This window comes from Loxodonta africana, chromosome 7 (assembly GCF_030014295.1).
Source record: "Loxodonta africana isolate mLoxAfr1 chromosome 7, mLoxAfr1.hap2, whole genome shotgun sequence".
Classification (NCBI taxonomy): domain Eukaryota; kingdom Metazoa; phylum Chordata; class Mammalia; order Proboscidea; family Elephantidae; genus Loxodonta; species Loxodonta africana.
The window spans coordinates 87,180,518-87,196,765 of NC_087348.1; the positions used below are offsets into that span (position 1 = coordinate 87,180,518).

The window sequence follows — 16,248 nt, forward strand, 5'->3', positions numbered from 1 at the left end:
TGTGCTTTAAGTGAAAGTTTACAAATCAAGTCAGTCTCTCGTATAAAAACTTAAACACATCCTGCCATGTTTTCCTAGCTGCTCTCCACCTAAAAAAACAGCACAGTCCTTCTCTCCACCCTGTATTCCCTGTGTCCACTCAACCAGCTCCTGTCCCCCTCTGGCTTCTCATCTCGCCTCCAGACGGGAGTTGCCCACATAGTCTTATGTATTTACTAGAGCCAAGAAGCTCACTTCTCACCAAAAACTTCAATTTCTTCATCTTTAGCTTTAGTGATTGGTGTGTATATTTGAATAACAGTCTTGTTAGCTGGTCTTCCTTGCGGGCATATGGGCATTATCCTATCACTGACAGCATTGTACTTCAGGATAGACCTTGAAGTGTTCTTTTTGACAATGAATGAAACCCCATTCCTCTTCAATTTATCATTCCTAGCATAGTAGACCATATGATTGCCTGATTCAAAACGGCCAACACCAGTTCATTTCAGCTCACTAATGCCTAGGATATTGATCTTTATGTCTTCCATTTCATTATTGACAATTTCCAATTTTCCTAGATTCATACTTAGTACATTCCACGTTCCAATTATTAATGGATGTTTTCAGCTGTTTCTTCTCATTCTGAGTCATGCCACCTCAGCAAATGAAGATCCCAAAAGCTTTATTCCACCTACATCATTAAGGTCGACTCTACTTTGAGGAGGAAGCTCTTCTCCAGTCGTATTTTAAGTGCTTTCCAATTTGAGGGGTTCATCTTCCAACACTACATCAGACAATTGTCATGGATTGAATTGTGTCCCCCCAAAATGTGTATCTACTTGACTAGGCCATGATTCCCAGTATTGTGTGGTTGTCCACCATTTTGTGTTCCGATGTGATTACACATGTGTTGTAAATCCTAACCTCTATGATGTTAATGAGGCAGGACTAGAGGCAATTATGTTAATGAAGCAGGACTCAATCTACAGGATTAGGTTGTATCTTGAGTCAATCGCTTTTGATGTATAAAAGAGAGAAGCCAACAGAGAAGGGACTTCATGTCACAAAGAAGGAACAGCCAGGAGCAGAGGCTGTCCTTTGAACTTGGAGTCCCTGCACTGAGAAGCTCCTAGACCAGGGGAAGATTGATGACAAGGACCTTCTCCCAGAGCCAACAGAGAGAGAAAGCCTTTCTAGGAGCTGGCACCTTAAATCAGGCTTTTAGCTTTCTAAAATGTGAGAGAATAAATTTCTGTTTGTTAAAACCACCCACTTGTGGTATTTCTGTTATAGCAGCACTAGAAAAGTAAGACAGACAACGTTCTACTGCTCTTCATAAGGTTTTCACTAGCCAATTTATTTTTAGAAGTAGACCGCCAGGTCCTTCTTTCTAGACTGTCTTACTTAGGAAGTGCCGCTAAAACCTGTCCACCATGGGTGACCCTGCTGATATTTGAAATGCCAGTGGCATAGCTTCCAGCATCACAGCAACTTGCAACCCACCGTAGTATGACAAACTGACAGATGAGTGGTGGATACATGGCATAAATGCATATAATTTGTCTTGAAGTATATCCAGAGAACTACTACTATTAGTGGCCTCATTTACACTTTTGCAAACACATGTATAGTATCCATAACTGATACATAGCATTGTTTTGTGCAAACCCTTGTTATTGAAATTTACGTTGTTGTTAGGTGCCACTGAGTTGATTTCAACTCATAGCGACCCTATGTATAACAGAACAAAACACTGCCCCATTCTGCACCATACTCACAATTGTTGTTATGCTTACGCCCATTGTTGTAGCCACTGTATCAACCCATCTCATTGAGGGTCTTCCTCTTTTTTGCTGACCCTCTACTTTACCAAGCATGATGTCCTTCTCCAGGGACTGATCCCTCCTGACAACATGTGCAAAGTATGTAAGATGCAGTCTCGCCATCCTTGCTTCTAAGGAGGATTCTGGTTGTACTTCTTCCAAGACAGGTTTGTTCGTTCTTTTGGCAGTTCATGGTATATTCAATATTCTTCTGCAACACCGCAATTCAAAGGTGCCAATTCCTTGCTTCGAAGGCCAGCGTAGCAGGAGCAGGGGCCTGGGGATCATGATTTCAGGGGACATCTAAGTCAATTGGCATAATAAAATCTATTAAGAAAACATTCTGCATCCCACTTTGGAGAGTGGCGTCTGGGGTCTTAAACGCTAGCAAGCAGCCATCTAAGATGCATCAATTGGTCTCAACCCACCTGGATCAAAGGAGAATGAAGAACACCAAGGACACAAGGCGATTACGAGCCCAAGAGACAGAAAGGGCCACATGAACCAGAGACTACATCGTCCTGAGACCAGAAGAACTAGATGGTGCCCGGCTGCAACCGATGACTGCCCTGACAGGGAACACAACAGAGAACCCCTGAGGGAGCAGGAGAGCAGTGGGATGCAGACCCCAAATTCTCATAAGACCAGACTTAATGGTTTGACTGAGACTGGAAGGACCCTGGTGGTCATGGCCCCCAGATCTTCTTTTGGCCCAGGATAGGAACCATTCCTGAAGCCAACTCTTCAGACATGGATTGGACTGGACAATGGCTTGGAGAGGGGTGCTGGTGAGGAGTGAGCTTCTTGGATCAGGTGGACACTTGAGACTATGTTGGCATCTCCTGCCTGGAGGGGAGATGAGAGGGTGGAGGGGGTTAGAAGCTGGCGAAATGGACACGAAAAGAGAGAGTGGAGGGAGAGTGCGGGCTGTCACATTACGGGGAGAGTAATTGGGAGTATGTAGCAAGGTGTATTTGGGTTTTTGTGTGAGAGGCTAACTTGATTCGTAAACTTTCACTTAAAGCACAATAAAAATTATATATATAAAAAAAGGTGCCAATTCTTCTTCTGTCTTCCTTATTCATCGTCCAGCTTTTACATGCATAGGAGGCAATTGAAAACACCATTGCTTGTGTCAGGCGCACCTTAGTCTTCAAGGTGACATCTTTGCTTTTCAACACTTTAAAGAGGTCTTTTGCAGCAGATTTTAGAGATCAGGCGCTGATCAGAAATGTCTTAACTAAAAACTTTTTCCCAGTCTGTAGGTAGTCTTTTTACTCTTTTGGTGAAGTCTTTGGATGAGCATAGATGTTTGATTTTTAGGAGCTCCCAGTTATCTAGTTTTTTTCTACATTCTTTATAATGTTTTGTATGCTGTTTATGCCATGTATTAGGGCTCCTAATGTTGTCCCTATTTTTTCTTCCATGATCTTTATCATTTTAGATTTTATATTTAGGTCTTTGATCCATTTTGAGTTAGTTTTTGTGCATGGAGTAAGCTATGGGTCTTGTTTCATTTTTTGGCAGATGGAAATCCAGTTACGCCAGCACCATTTGTTAAAAAGACTGTCTTTTCCCCATTTAATGTTTTGGGGCCTTTGTCAAATATCAACTGCTCATATGTGGATGGATTTATGTCTGGATTCTCAATTCTGTTCCGTTGGTCCATGTGTCTGTTGTTGTACCAGTACCAGGCTGTTTTGACTACTGTGGGGGTATAATAGGTTCTAAAATCAGGTAAAGTAAGGCCTCCCACTTTGTTCTTCTTTTTCAGTAATGTCTTATTTATCCGGAGCCTCTTTCCCTTCCATATGAAATTGGTAATTTGTTTCTCCATCTCATTAAAGAATGTCTTTGGGATTTGGATCGGAATTGCCTTAAATGTATAGATCGCTTTTGGTAGAAGAGACATTTTTATAATGTTAAGTCTTCCTATCCACGAGTAAGGTATATTCTTCCACTTATGTAAGTCTCTTTTGGTTTCCTGCAGAAGTGTACTGTAGTTTTCTTGGTATAAGTCTTTTACATGTCTGGTAAGATTTATTCCTAAGTATTTTATCTTCTTGGGGGCTACTGTAAATGGTATCAATTTGGTGATTTCCTCTTCCATGTTCTTTTTGTTGGTGTAGAGGAATCCAACTGATTTTTGTATGTTTATCTTGTATCCCGATACTCTGCTGAACTCTTCCATTAGTTTCAGTAGTTTTCTGGAGGATTCCTTAGGGTTTTCTGTGTATAAGATCACGTCATCTGCAAATAGAGATACTTTTACTTCTTCCTTGCTAATCTGGATGCCGTTTATTTCTTTATCTAGCCTAATTGCTCTGGCTAGGACTTCCAGCACAATGTTGAATAAGAGTGGTGATAAAGGGCATCCTTGTCTGGTTCGCAATCTCGATGGGAATGTTTTCAGGCTATCTCCATTTAGGGTGATGTTGGCTGTTGGCTTTGTATAAATGCCCTTTATTACGTTGAGAAATTTTCCTTCTATTCCTATTTTGCCCAGAGTTTTTATCATGAATGACTGTTGAACTTTGTCAAATGCCTTTTCTGCATCAGTTGATAAAATCATGTGAGTCTTGTCTTTTATTTATGTGATGGATTACATCAATTGTTTTTCTAATGCTGAACCATCCCTACATACCTGGTATGAACCCCACTTGGTCATGGTGAATTATTTTTTTGATATGTCGTTGAATTCTACTGGCTAGAATTTTGTTGAGGATTTTTGCATCTACATTCATGAGGGATATAGGCCCATAATTTTCTTTTCTTGTAGTGTCTTTACCTGGTTTTGGTATCAGGGAGATGGTGGCTTCATAGAATGAGTTTGGTAGTATTCTGTCCTTTTCTATGCTCTGAAATACCTTTAGTAGTGGTGTTAACTCTTCTCTGATAGTTTGGTAGAACTCTGCGGTGAAGCCGTCTGGACCAGGGCTTTTTTTTTTGTTGGGAGTTTTTTGATTACCTTTTCAATCTCTTCTTTTGTTATGGGTCTATTTAGTTGTTCTACCTCTGTTTGAGTTAGTTTAGGTAGGTAGTGTGTTTCTAGGAATTCATCCATTTCTTCTAGGTTTTCAAATTTGTTTGAGTACAGTTTTTCACAGTAATCTGATATGATTCTTTTAATTTCAGTTGGGTCTGTTGTAATATCACCCATCTCATTTCTAATTTGGGTTATTTGCTTCCTCTCCTGTTTTTCTTTTTTCAGTTTGGCCAATGGTTTATTAATTTTGTTGAGTTTTTCAAAAAACCAGGTTTTGGTCTTGTTAATTCTTTCAGTTGTTTTTCTGTTTTCTATTTCATTTAGTTCAGCTCTAATTTTTATTATTTGTTTTCTTCTGGTGCCTGTGGGTTTCTTTTGTTGCTCTATTTCTATTTGTTCAAGTTGTAGGGATAGTACTTTGATTTTGGCCTTCTCTTCTTTTTGGATGTGTGCATTTATTGATATAAATTGGCCTCTGAGCACCGCTTTTGCTGTGTCCCAAAGGTTCTGATAGGTAGTGTTTTCATTCTCATTGGATTCTCTGAATTTCTTTATTCCATCCTTAATGTCTTCTATAATCCAGTCTTTTTTGAGCAGGGTATTATTCAGTTTCCAAGTGTTTGATTTCTTTTCCCTGTTTTTCCTGTTATTGATTTCCACTTTTACAGCCTTATGGTCAGAGAAGATGCTTTGTAATATTTCAGTGTTTTGGATTCTGCTAAGGCTTGGTTTATGACCTAATATGTGGTCTATTCTAGAGAATGTTCCTTGTGCACTAGAAAAGAAAGTGTAGTCAGTTGCTGTTGGGTGGAGTGTTCTGTATGTGTCTACGAGGTCAAGTTCATTGATTGTGGCATTTAGATCTTCCGTGTCTTTATTGAGCTTCTTTCTGGATGTCCTGTCCATCACCGAAAGTGGTGTGTTGAAGTCTCCTACTATTATCGTGGAGCTATCTATCTCACTTTTGAAAGCTGATAGTTTGTCTTATGTATCTTGCAGCCCTGTCATTGGGTGCATAAATATTTAATATGGTTATATCTTCTTGGTGTATTGTCCCTTTAATCATTATATAGTGTCCTTCCTTATCCCTTCTGATGGATTTAACTTTAAAGTCTATTTTGTCAGAAATTAATATTGCCACTACTGCTCTTTTTTGATTGTTGTTTGCTTAATACATTTTTTTCCATCCTTTGAGTTTTAGTTCGTTTATGTCTCTACGTCTAAGTTGTGTCTCTTGTAGGCAGCATATAGACGGACTTTTTTTTTAATCCATTCTGCCACTCTCTGTCTCGTTATTGGTGCATTTAGTCCATTTACATTCAGGGTAATTATGGATAGGTATGTTCTTTATGAATTTAGTGCTATCATTTTGATGTCTTTTTTGTGTGTTGACAGCTTCTTTTTCCCACTTGATTTTATGTGCTGAGTAGATTTTCTTTATATATTTTCCTTTCCTCATATTTGTTGTTGTTGATTTTGTTTCTGCTGAGTCTGTATTTTTCCCTTGTATTTTATTTTGACGAGTAGGATAGTTTGTCTCCTTTGTGGTTACCTTATTATTTACCCCTATTTTTCTAAATTTATAACTAACTTTTATTTTTTTGTATCGCCTTATCTTCCTCTCCACATGGAAGGTGTATGATTGCATTTCTTAGTCCCTCTTTATTATTTTAATGTTGTCTTCTTTTATATAATAACATCGCCGTTACCCTGTGTTGGGCTTTTTTATTTATTTATTTTTTTGGATTTCCCTGTCTGGGTTGACTTCTGGTTGCTCTGCCCAGTGTTCTAGTCTTGGGTCGATACCTGATATTATTGATTTTCTAACCAAAGAACTCCCTTTAGTATTTCTTGTAGTTTTGGTTTGGTTTTTACGAATTCCCTCAACTTGTGTTTATCTGGAAATGTCTTAATTTCACCTTCATATTTAAGAGACAGTTTTGATGGATATATGAGTCTTGGCAGGCAATTTTTTAAATATGTCATCATATTGTCTTCTTGCCTGCATGGTTTCTACCGAGTAGTCCGAGCTTATTCTTATTGGCTCTCCCTTGTAGGCGACTTTTCTTTTATCTCTCGCTGCTCTTATAATTGTCTCTTTATCTTTGGTTTACGGCAAGCTTGATTATAATATGTCTTGGTGACTTTCTTTTAAGATCTACCTTATGTGGAGTTCGATGAGCATCTTGGATAGATATCTTCTCATCTTTCACAATATCAGGGAAGTTTTCTGCCAACAAATCCTGAACAATTTTCTCTGTATTTTCTGTTGTCCCTCCCTGTTCTGGCACTCCTATCACTCGTAGGTTATTTCTCTTGATAGAGTCCCACATGATTCTTAACACTTCTTCATTTTTTTTAATTCTTTTATCTGATTTTTCTTCAAATATATTAGTGCCAAGTGATTTATCTTTGAGTTCAGAAATTCTAGCTTCTACTTGCTCAATTCTGCTCCTCTGACTTTCTATTGAGTTATCTAATTCTGTAATTTTATTGTTAATCTTCTGAATTTCTGATTGCTCTCTGTCTATGGATTTTTCCAGCTTATTAAACTTTTCATTATGTTCCTGAATAATCTTTCTGATTTCTTCAGTTGCTTTATCTGTGTGTTTCTTGGCTTGTTCTGCGTATTGCCTCATTTCCTTCCTGATGTCTTGAAGGGTTCTGTATATTAAACTTTTGTATTCTGCATCTGGTAATTCCAGGAATGCACTTTCATCTAAAAGATTCCTGGATTCTTTGTTTTGAGAACCTGTTGAGGTGATCATGGCCTGTTTATTTATGTGACTTGATATTGACTGTTGTCTCCGAGCCATCTATAAGTTATTGTATTAATTTATGTTTGCTTACTGTGTCGTAGCTGCTTGCTTTGTTTTGTTTTGGTATACCCCTATGGGTTGCTTGAGTGAGCTAGCTTGATTATTTTCACCTTTGGAGCTCTGGTGTCCTGTCCCCAGCTGGCCAGAGCTGTTATCAGGTATATCAGTTTAGGAGTCCATTCAGTTTTCTTGTATGAATTCAGGTCAGGTTTCCAGGCAGCTGATATTAAGTGTGTGGTACAGGCTCTGCCCTACAGTCTTAGAGGGGCAGGGGTGATTGGCGTATATACCCGTATCTGATTGCAGCAGGGGGTCACACTCTGAACAAGGCAGGGGGCTGAGAACTGATCCCCAAGTGTCTCTGAGGAAAACACATCTCTGTTCCCTAGAGCGTGCTCGTGGGTGGGCTCTGCAGAGGGACCATGGGCACCCAAAGATTCTGTTGTAAGGACTGGGAGGTACCAGTTATCTTTGGACCCCTGTTGCGGGTGGCTGGGTGACTCAAGTGGAGCCACCAGTCCTTAGGTCCCTGCTGTAGGTAGGTGAGGACCTTGTTTAATAGACAAATCAATGTCAAACATCAAACACCCACCTCTCCACCGCACCGCCGAAATGGTTGGAGTTAGCCAACAAGGGCCTATTCTCCCGAAATAGGCCCACACAGGTCCACGCAGAAGGGAAAGGTGCTCGAGGTCCACGGACGGTTTATGCCTGGACAGGAGCCACTTCTGTCCTGAGCTCCCCCAGTTAATGGAGCTAGCAAATTATCTTTTCCCCCCAGTTGCAATTTTTTTTCCTTCCCCAAGGCCGGGACGGCTCCAGGTGCTCACCACGGTCCATCTCAGGTCTAGGGATTTAGCTGCTTAAGCCGGCTTGGGGGTGGGGGGGGGGCGCGCGGTGAAATATACGCAAGTACTTAGCTTTTGCCAAGAGTGCCCTTCTGCTCAGGTTCCGGAAGTGTGAGTGGGCTGTGTGGCTGGCTGCTTCTTTCTGGGGAAACTGCAGCCAAACACTAGGACCAGCCCACCGCCGCCGCCGCCGCCCCCGCCACGACTGCCGCTGCCGCCGCTGTTCCGGGAATGGTGCCTGAGGGCTGCCCGCAATTCAGGTCTGGTAACTCCTCTCCGCTTCTGAATGGTCTGTTCCTCCCCCTGCCCCTCAGTTTGTTGCCTAAGCTTGCCTTTGATGCTCAGGGCTCCCAGCTTGTCACAAATATACTCGTTTCACTTGTTTTTTCGGGTCTTTGTTGTAAAGAGGGCTTAACGGAAAAAATAAGCGTCTGTCTATTCTGCCATCTTGGCTCCCCCTCCCAAAACATAGCATTCTTTTGACACCCAACTAACTGCACCTTTCTTCTTTCAACTTAACAATATATTTGGAGATTTTTTTCACATTCATGCATGAAGAGCTTTCTCATTTTTTTTTTACTAAATTGAATCCCTTTGGGTGGCTGTACCATAATTTATTTAACTTGTTCTTATTGATACATAGGTATGCCGCTTCCTAAACAAAGCCTGCCCTGCCTTCCCTGACAGGCCAATCAAGTAGTCAGAATGGGGTTATAAAGAGGGCGGGGTGGGGGGGAGACACCTGCCTAGGTGAGCTGAGGACAGAAGTTCGTCTCTGATACAGGACAGGGAGGGAAAGTGGGAATGGGAAGTGAGAAGCAAGGTGGGGTATACCCCAGACCTCCTAGGAAGCTGATTTCTCTGCTGGCTTGTACTCTGGGGCCCTCACCACCCACTGCCCTTGCTCAATTCCCTCCTCCATGTGCCTCTTACCTGTTGGCTTTCCCTTGGCTCTGAATCTGACTGCCTGGCTTCCTTAGACCTCACTGAGGAGGGTGGCTGTGGTATGAGGGACTGGGGCCTGGCTTTCTGGGTCTGTACACTCGCTGGCTCTCACCTGCACAGTGATCAGTAACAATAGCGGAACCAGTCAGTGGCCTTCACCTGGCCCAGGCTCAGCTTCTCTGTCTGAGCCATTGCCAGTTCTGGACCTCTAAACCTCAACTGCCCTGGGGCAACAGGGATTGGCTGAGAGAGGGCAAGCCTGAGGTATTGAGGAGCCATGTCCCCTCCTCACTCCCTAGCCCCATCAGCAGACCAGTGGTGTCACTAGGGCGTGCAGGGGGTGCACACCACACTGGGTGACACTGTCAGAGGTGGACACCAAAATGACTGTCTATAAAATTTTTGTCTAGTGTTTCAACAGAAATTTATTATTTAAAAAAAAAAATCCCTGTAGTTGGTTGTAACAACAAAAACATTTTTTGTAAGCCCAGTTTACATATAATGATATACCTACAAGGCGAAAACTCTATGCCAATTTACTTTTTGAACCTTCTAATGCGCTCCAGTCAGAACTCTCAATATTACCCAATTACAAAGACGCTTCGAATCATGTAGTTTCCTCTGCATGTGCTGTAAGTACACGCTCTTGTTTTCTTTGCTGCCGGGGTTTTTATAGTCACTCATTTTGTCAAATTTCCTGGTGTTTTAGCGACAATATTGTGGTAATTAGTATTTGTGAACCTATATCAATAACTCTTTTGAAAATGAAGTAGTAATTAAAGGAAAAGGAGGCAAAAAATAAAAAAAATAATGTTGTAACTAATAATGCTGTAATTCAATGTAGAGAGTTTTTACAGAACAATTTTGTTGTTAGTATTCATATAATCTAAGAAATATTGCATTTAAGCAATTTACAGCTATATTTATCACATATTATTCTGTGATTAAGATTGATAATAAACATTTCTAAAGATTCTCTATGGTCTGGTATGGGAGGAAGTCTACGAGCGCGAGGAAGGGGTGACACCATGAGTTACCACACTGGGTGACACCACTGCAGCAGACCGCGCTTTTTGGTTCCTCCCTGCACGGATTTGAGAGGAACTGCAGAGTTGGATGGGCACTTGGAGGGTGTACTAAACGCTGGGGAAATCCAGAGAGAGGTAGTGGCTTCCCTCAAAATCGGCGCAAGCTAGTGTCAGAGCGGTGCAAGGTCTGGGCGATTGTGCGGGGATTCCTGCCTCCAGGCCTGGGATGACCCTGGAAGGGCTTGCCCTCACCTTTACTTCCCCCTCATTCCTTGGCTCAGCTGCCCTGTGGACATCTCTCCTAACACCAGTGAAAATGCAGGGTGGGGATGGGAAAAGATCTGGGTTTGAGAGGGGATTGAGACACTTGGAGAGGTTTGAGTGGTTGCTGCCTCTCTCTCAGGCCTTGCCCACTTCTGACTGTGGCTCCTCCACAGGAGCAGATGGCCATGGCCTGGCAGATGACACAGCTGCTGCTGCTTCTGGATTTGGTGGCCTCTGCATGGGGTGCCCGCCCCAGGAATTCCCTGGAAAGAACAGATCTGCTCAACGTCTGCATGGATGCCAAGCACCACAAGACAAAGCCGGGTCCTGAGGATAAGCTGCATGACCAGGTGAGGATGGAGTGAGGGCTGGCCTGGGGCAGGGGGCTGACCCTGGCAGGGAGGAAGTTAGTGGGACGGAAAGGTCAGCTGTCGAGGGGAGCTAGAAGTAGGGGGTGACTGAGGTGATCTTGGAGGGCCTTCCCCCAGGAGACTGCCAAATCTACAATAAGGGAGGGACCATTTCCATAGCACCCATTATGAACCACGTGGAGGTCCTGGGTGGTGAAAGAGTTAAGCACTTGACTACGAGCTGAAAGGAAACTCTGGTGGCATAGTGGTTAAAAGCTACGGCTGCTAACCAAAAGGTCGGCAGTTTGAATCCACCAGGCACTCCTTGGAAACCCTATGGGGCAATTTTACTCTGCCCTTTAGGGCTGCTATGAGTCGGAATCGACTCCACAGCAATGGCTACTAGCTGAAGTTGGCAATTTGACTGGAAGGGCTGACTCATTAAAACTTAGGGGGAGAGTAAATGGGAGTATGGAGGTAAGGTGTATATAAGCTTATATGTGACAGACTGACTTGATTTGTAAACGTTCACTTAAAGCTCAGTAAAAATTATTAAAAAAAAAAAAAGTTGGCAGTTCGAAACACCCAGAGACACCTCAGGAGACAGACCTGGGTGATCTGCTTATAAAAGGTCACAGCATTGAAAGCTTTATGGAGCAGAGGCTACTCTGCACACATGGGGTCACTATGAGTCAAAATGGCAACTAACAACAACAACATGAGCTGAGCTAAGTGCTTTCCTTACACCACTTCAGTGAATATGCCCAGAGGGTCTTCTGCTTGGTGAGTGGTGTTCTCTACTTACACAAATGAGGAAACTGAGGCTTAGAGGGGCACAGGTACACGTGGGAATTGAGAGGCCAGTAGTCAGCAGGGGCTGGGAGGGAGACTGACAGTACTGTTCCTAACCTTAAATATGTGCCATCCCTGGAGCTCAGAGGCAAGATAAAGGGGGAGACGTGTCCCTCATGGCCATGCTACAGCAAACATTGGCAAACAGGCTAGGTCCCCACTCCCAGTAGGTACTGAAGAGACAGTGACAGGCCTTTGAGGGAGACAGATGATTTTAATTCTGAGTGACATGGGCTATGATAGTAGCCATTTTCGTTAAGCTCCTACAGGAAGTGGGTTAGTGCTTTTCATCGTATCATGTAACTCTTCTCGAGGCAGGAACGCTGACCTGACTGGCAGGTGAGGGATGGTGTAAATGAGATTTTGCAGGACAAGCAGGAGTTGGGGCATTTGAAGAAGCAAATTCATGAAGTCAGGGATGCCTGAATGTTCTGTATGGCCCAGCTCCGGGTGTGGGCTAGGTTGCTGGAGAAGGCTAGATATGGTGGTATCCCCATGCATTTTCCTTCTGATTTCTTCTGTGTGCCCTGACCTGTCACAACTCTCTGCTCACTTAACCTGGGAGGTGGAATTCATCTCAGAGAGTTTAAGCAGTTGGCATGTGATCACTCAGCACTTCAGTTCTTCTGAGTCCCAGTCTAGAGAGATTTCTAAAAAGAAACCTCTACCACTTCCCTTTCTTACTTGCCCTCCCCCTACGTGTGATCAGGGCCCTGCTCAGGCCCATGTGCAAGCTATAGTTCCTATTCCCTCACCGCTTTGGGGACCTGTCTGGAGCCTCCTTGTCTGGAGTTCTAGACCTGGGAGAGCCAGACCAGTGTCCTTGACGGCTACTTCTCATTGCAGTCAGGGGGACCAGGTTCCTCTCCTTCCAGTCCTGAGTTGAAATTTTTGCTTCACCACTTGCCAGGAGGGTTACTGCCATGGATTGAATTACGTCCCCTCCAAAAATGTGTTTATCAACTTGGTTAGGCCATGATTCCCAGTATTCTGTGGTCGTCCTCCATTTTGTGATTGCAATTTTATGTTAAAGAGGATTAGGCTGGGATTGTAACACCTTTACCAGGTCACATCCCTGATCCAATGTAGTGGGAGTTTCCCTGGGGTATGGCCTGCACCACCTTTTATCTCTCAAGAGATAAAAAGGAAAAGGAAGCAAGCAGAGAGGGGGGACCTCATACCACCAAGAAAGTAGTGCCAGGAGCAGGGTGCTTCCTTTGGACCTGGCTCCCTGTGCCTGAGAAGCTCTTTGACCAGGGAAAGATTGAGGACAAAGACCTTCCTCCAGAGTGGACAGAGAGAGAAAGACTTCCCCTGGAGCTGACGCCCTGAATTTGGACTTTAAGCCTACTTTACTGTGAGGAAATAAATTTCTCTTTGTTAAGTCCAACCACTTGTGGTATTTCTGTTATAGCAGCACTAGATAGCTAAGACAGTCACTTAACTTCTGTGAAAACTGGGGTAATGATTTTTTTTTTTTTTTTTTTTACTGCGTCATTGAGAGGATAAAGTGAACAAAAGCCTAGGGCCTTTTTATACCTGCTGTTTTCTATGGCTAGAATGTTGTTAAACTCCGCCCACCCTGACCAAAACCATAAGCTCCATGAGGGCAAAGGTTTTACCTGTTTCGTTCACTGCAATATTCCCAGCCCCTAGCATAGTCCCCGATGTATAATCACTCAATTAATATTGGCTGAGTGGAAAATGAGTAACGTAAATAGTTCAAATAATGTGAAATAACTTTGTAAAGTGTTAAGAGCTGTAGAAATAATAATTGCTTCCCCAGACAGTGGCTCCCCCAGGTCTCCCACAACCCTTGCGTTACTCTTTGTTAAAAGATAGTACTCATACATACAACAGAATATTATTACTCAGCCATAAAGGGAAATGAAGCCCTGATGCATGCCAAAACGTAGATGAACCTTGAAAACATCATGCTAAGTGAAATAAGCCAGTCGCAAAAGGACAAATACTGTATGATCTCGTTTCTATGAAATAAGCAAATACATAGAAACCAAAGATTATTAGTGGTTTTCAGGGGTGCAAGGGAGGGGAAGAGGGAGTTGTTATTTAGAAGTGCTGAGTTTCTGTCAATGGTGGTGGAAGAAATTGGAAAAGGATAGCGATAATGATTGCACAACATGAAGAATGTAATCAATGTCACTGAATTATACATGTAGAAACTGTTGAGCTGGCAAATGTTTTGGTGTATATATTTTCACCCCAATTTTTTAAAACAGGCTAATACTTGTAAATGCCATTCCCTCAAAATGGGGGCTCCTCAAGGGCAGGCCTAGAAAGGCCCTCCCTGGAGAGGGTTCCTCTGGATCACTTACCTGGGGCAGAAGAACCAGAATGTGGAGGAAATGGCTGTGGCAGGGGAAGGCTCAGCCCCGTGTCTTTCCCCCACAGTGCAGTCCCTGGAGGAAGAACGCCTGCTGCTCAGTGAACACCAGCCAGGAGCTGCACAAGGACACCTCCCGCCTGTATAACTTTAACTGGGACCACTGCGGCAAGATGGAGCCTGAATGCAAGCGCCACTTCATCCAGGACACCTGTCTCTATGAGTGCTCCCCCAACCTGGGGCCCTGGATCCAAGAGGTACAGTGTCTCCCTCAGCCCACCCCAACAGGCTGCCCTCCAGCTTGGTCCCCTTCCAGGCTGTAGCTGCCAACATACTTGGCTGAGAGGAGCCCTTCCCTTCCACCTCCAATCCAGGTGAACCAGAGCTGGCGCAAAGAGCGTTTCCTGGACGTGCCCCTGTGTAAAGAGGACTGTCAGAACTGGTGGGAGGCCTGTCGCACCTCCTACACGTGCAAGAACAACTGGCACAAGGGTTGGGATTGGACCTCAGGTGAGAGCCTGGCGGTGGGGAGATAGAGGTGGGGTTCAGGAAAGGGGATTTTGAGGAGTTGGGGCTGGGTGAGGATATCTGGGGATGGCCAGAAATGAGCTGTGGGCCCAGGGGTTGAAAGCCTGTGTCCACCATCTCTCGCTTTGCAGGGGTTAACACGTGTCCAGTCGGGACCACCTGCCACACATTTGAGTTCTACTTCCCCACACCTGCTGACCTCTGTGAGCGCCTCTGGAGTCACTCCTACAAGGTCAGCAACTATAGTCGAGGGAGCGGCCGCTGCATCCAGATGTGGTTTGACTCGGCCCACGGCAACCCCAACGAAGAGGTGGCAAAGTTCTATGCTGAGGCCATGAGTAGGGCTGGGCCCTATGCGACTGGGCCCCTCTTGCTCAGCCTGAACCTGATGCTGCTATGGCTCATTGGCTGAGCTGCTTACACTGCTGACACCTGGTCATCTGGACAACAGAGCCCGGACTACATCCATGACCTCTACCCAACCTGGGTGCCTAGACTCAGCCCAGCTCAGCTCTCTCAGATGAGGGGCCTCACAATCAGCTCAGCCCATGCCCTAGTCATTCATTTGTAACCCAAGGTGGAGCCCCTGGAGTTTCCCTGACAGCTTATTTTAATACCCAGATTCACGTGTGTCTTATAAAGGATTTGGGGATGAGTGGCTTGGGGAGACGTGACTCATTGCTTCATCATTCCCATTGAGAGGCCCAAAGAGGGGCTGGGGCTAGTTTGAGGAGTACAAGCATGCAGGGAGTAGAAGTTGAATTAGAATCCAGGCACTTGATCCCTTAGCCTGGGTCTCTTACCCCTGCACCTGGCTGCCCTCATGCCAAGGTCTCTACTCTCATACCACAAGGACTGTGGGAAGGAAGGTGGGCAGAGACTGATGGAGGAATCACTGGGTTCCTGGAAGGGAAAAAGGTTTCTTTCTTTCCTTCCCTTACTAGATGTGGGGTAGGGTAGAGACATTGATGGTGGGATCTGACTGATGAACACTTGCGTTGTTTCCTTTTTTTAAAACTATAAATAATTCTGCAATGAACAAGCTGGTACTTAGTGGAATGTTCTACTTAGAAGTTAAATATCCAGAAGAGGGATTTCTGGGTCAAGAAGTAAATGGATTTATAATTCCCTCCCCTGGAATCTCAATTCCACCACCCACCGATAGGCTTTGGGAGCTGAAACCCTTGGGCCTCAATTTTCATATCTGTGAACTATCTATCCTTGTTTCCCAAACTTTTTCTGAGGGTCATATCAGGCAATCTATTGAAAATGATGCGTAAACTTTAAATCCTCTTGAAAGCTAGTCATGTGCCAGGCACTAAGTTACACATTTTATCACACAGGGAAACCAGATTCCTCCTTCAATCCCCTCCCTAAAACCTCATAGATTTTTTATCACCCCAATACATTGATTCCATTTGAGAGCCAACCACTCTCCATTCCTGGAGCACTGCCTTCATTGCCCTAGATCTCACCCAG

General features: G+C 44.0%; 1 protein-coding gene across 3 annotated transcripts; it reads left to right on the forward strand.

The window, feature by feature from the left end:
- The first annotated feature begins 8,622 nt into the window (after positions 1-8,622).
- Positions 8,623-15,778, forward strand: LOC100674557 (folate receptor gamma-like). 3 transcript variants are annotated; one of them, XM_003420061.4, is made up of 5 exons: positions 8,623-8,718; positions 10,869-11,045; positions 14,310-14,498; positions 14,616-14,751; positions 14,901-15,778. In XM_003420061.4, the coding sequence occupies exons 2-5, from the start codon at positions 10,875-10,877 to the stop codon at positions 15,179-15,181; spliced, it is 777 nt and encodes a 258-aa protein (XP_003420109.2). In that variant the 5' UTR covers positions 8,623-8,718; positions 10,869-10,874; the 3' UTR covers positions 15,182-15,778. The 3 variants fall into 3 exon arrangements, with proteins under 3 accessions (XP_003420109.2, XP_023394764.2, XP_023394765.2); XM_023538996.2 differs by lacking the exon at positions 8,623-8,718 and adding an exon at positions 10,266-10,566; XM_023538997.2 differs by lacking the exon at positions 8,623-8,718 and adding an exon at positions 10,641-10,754.
- Positions 15,779-16,248: the final 470 nt, after the last annotated feature.

What these genes read in the sequence shown, in the direction of transcription:
- LOC100674557 (XM_003420061.4), top strand. Translation starts at nt 10,875, where the DNA reads ATGGCCATGGCCTGGCAGATGACACAGCTGCTGCTGCTTCTGGATTTG. An exon ending in AGGATAAGCTGCATGACCAG is followed by an intron (nt 11,046 to 14,309) that starts GTGAGGATGGAG and finishes TTTCCCCCACAG; the next exon opens with TGCAGTCCCTGGAGGAAGAA. An exon ending in GGGTTGGGATTGGACCTCAG is followed by an intron (nt 14,752 to 14,900) that starts GTGAGAGCCTGG and finishes CTCGCTTTGCAG; the next exon opens with GGGTTAACACGTGTCCAGTC.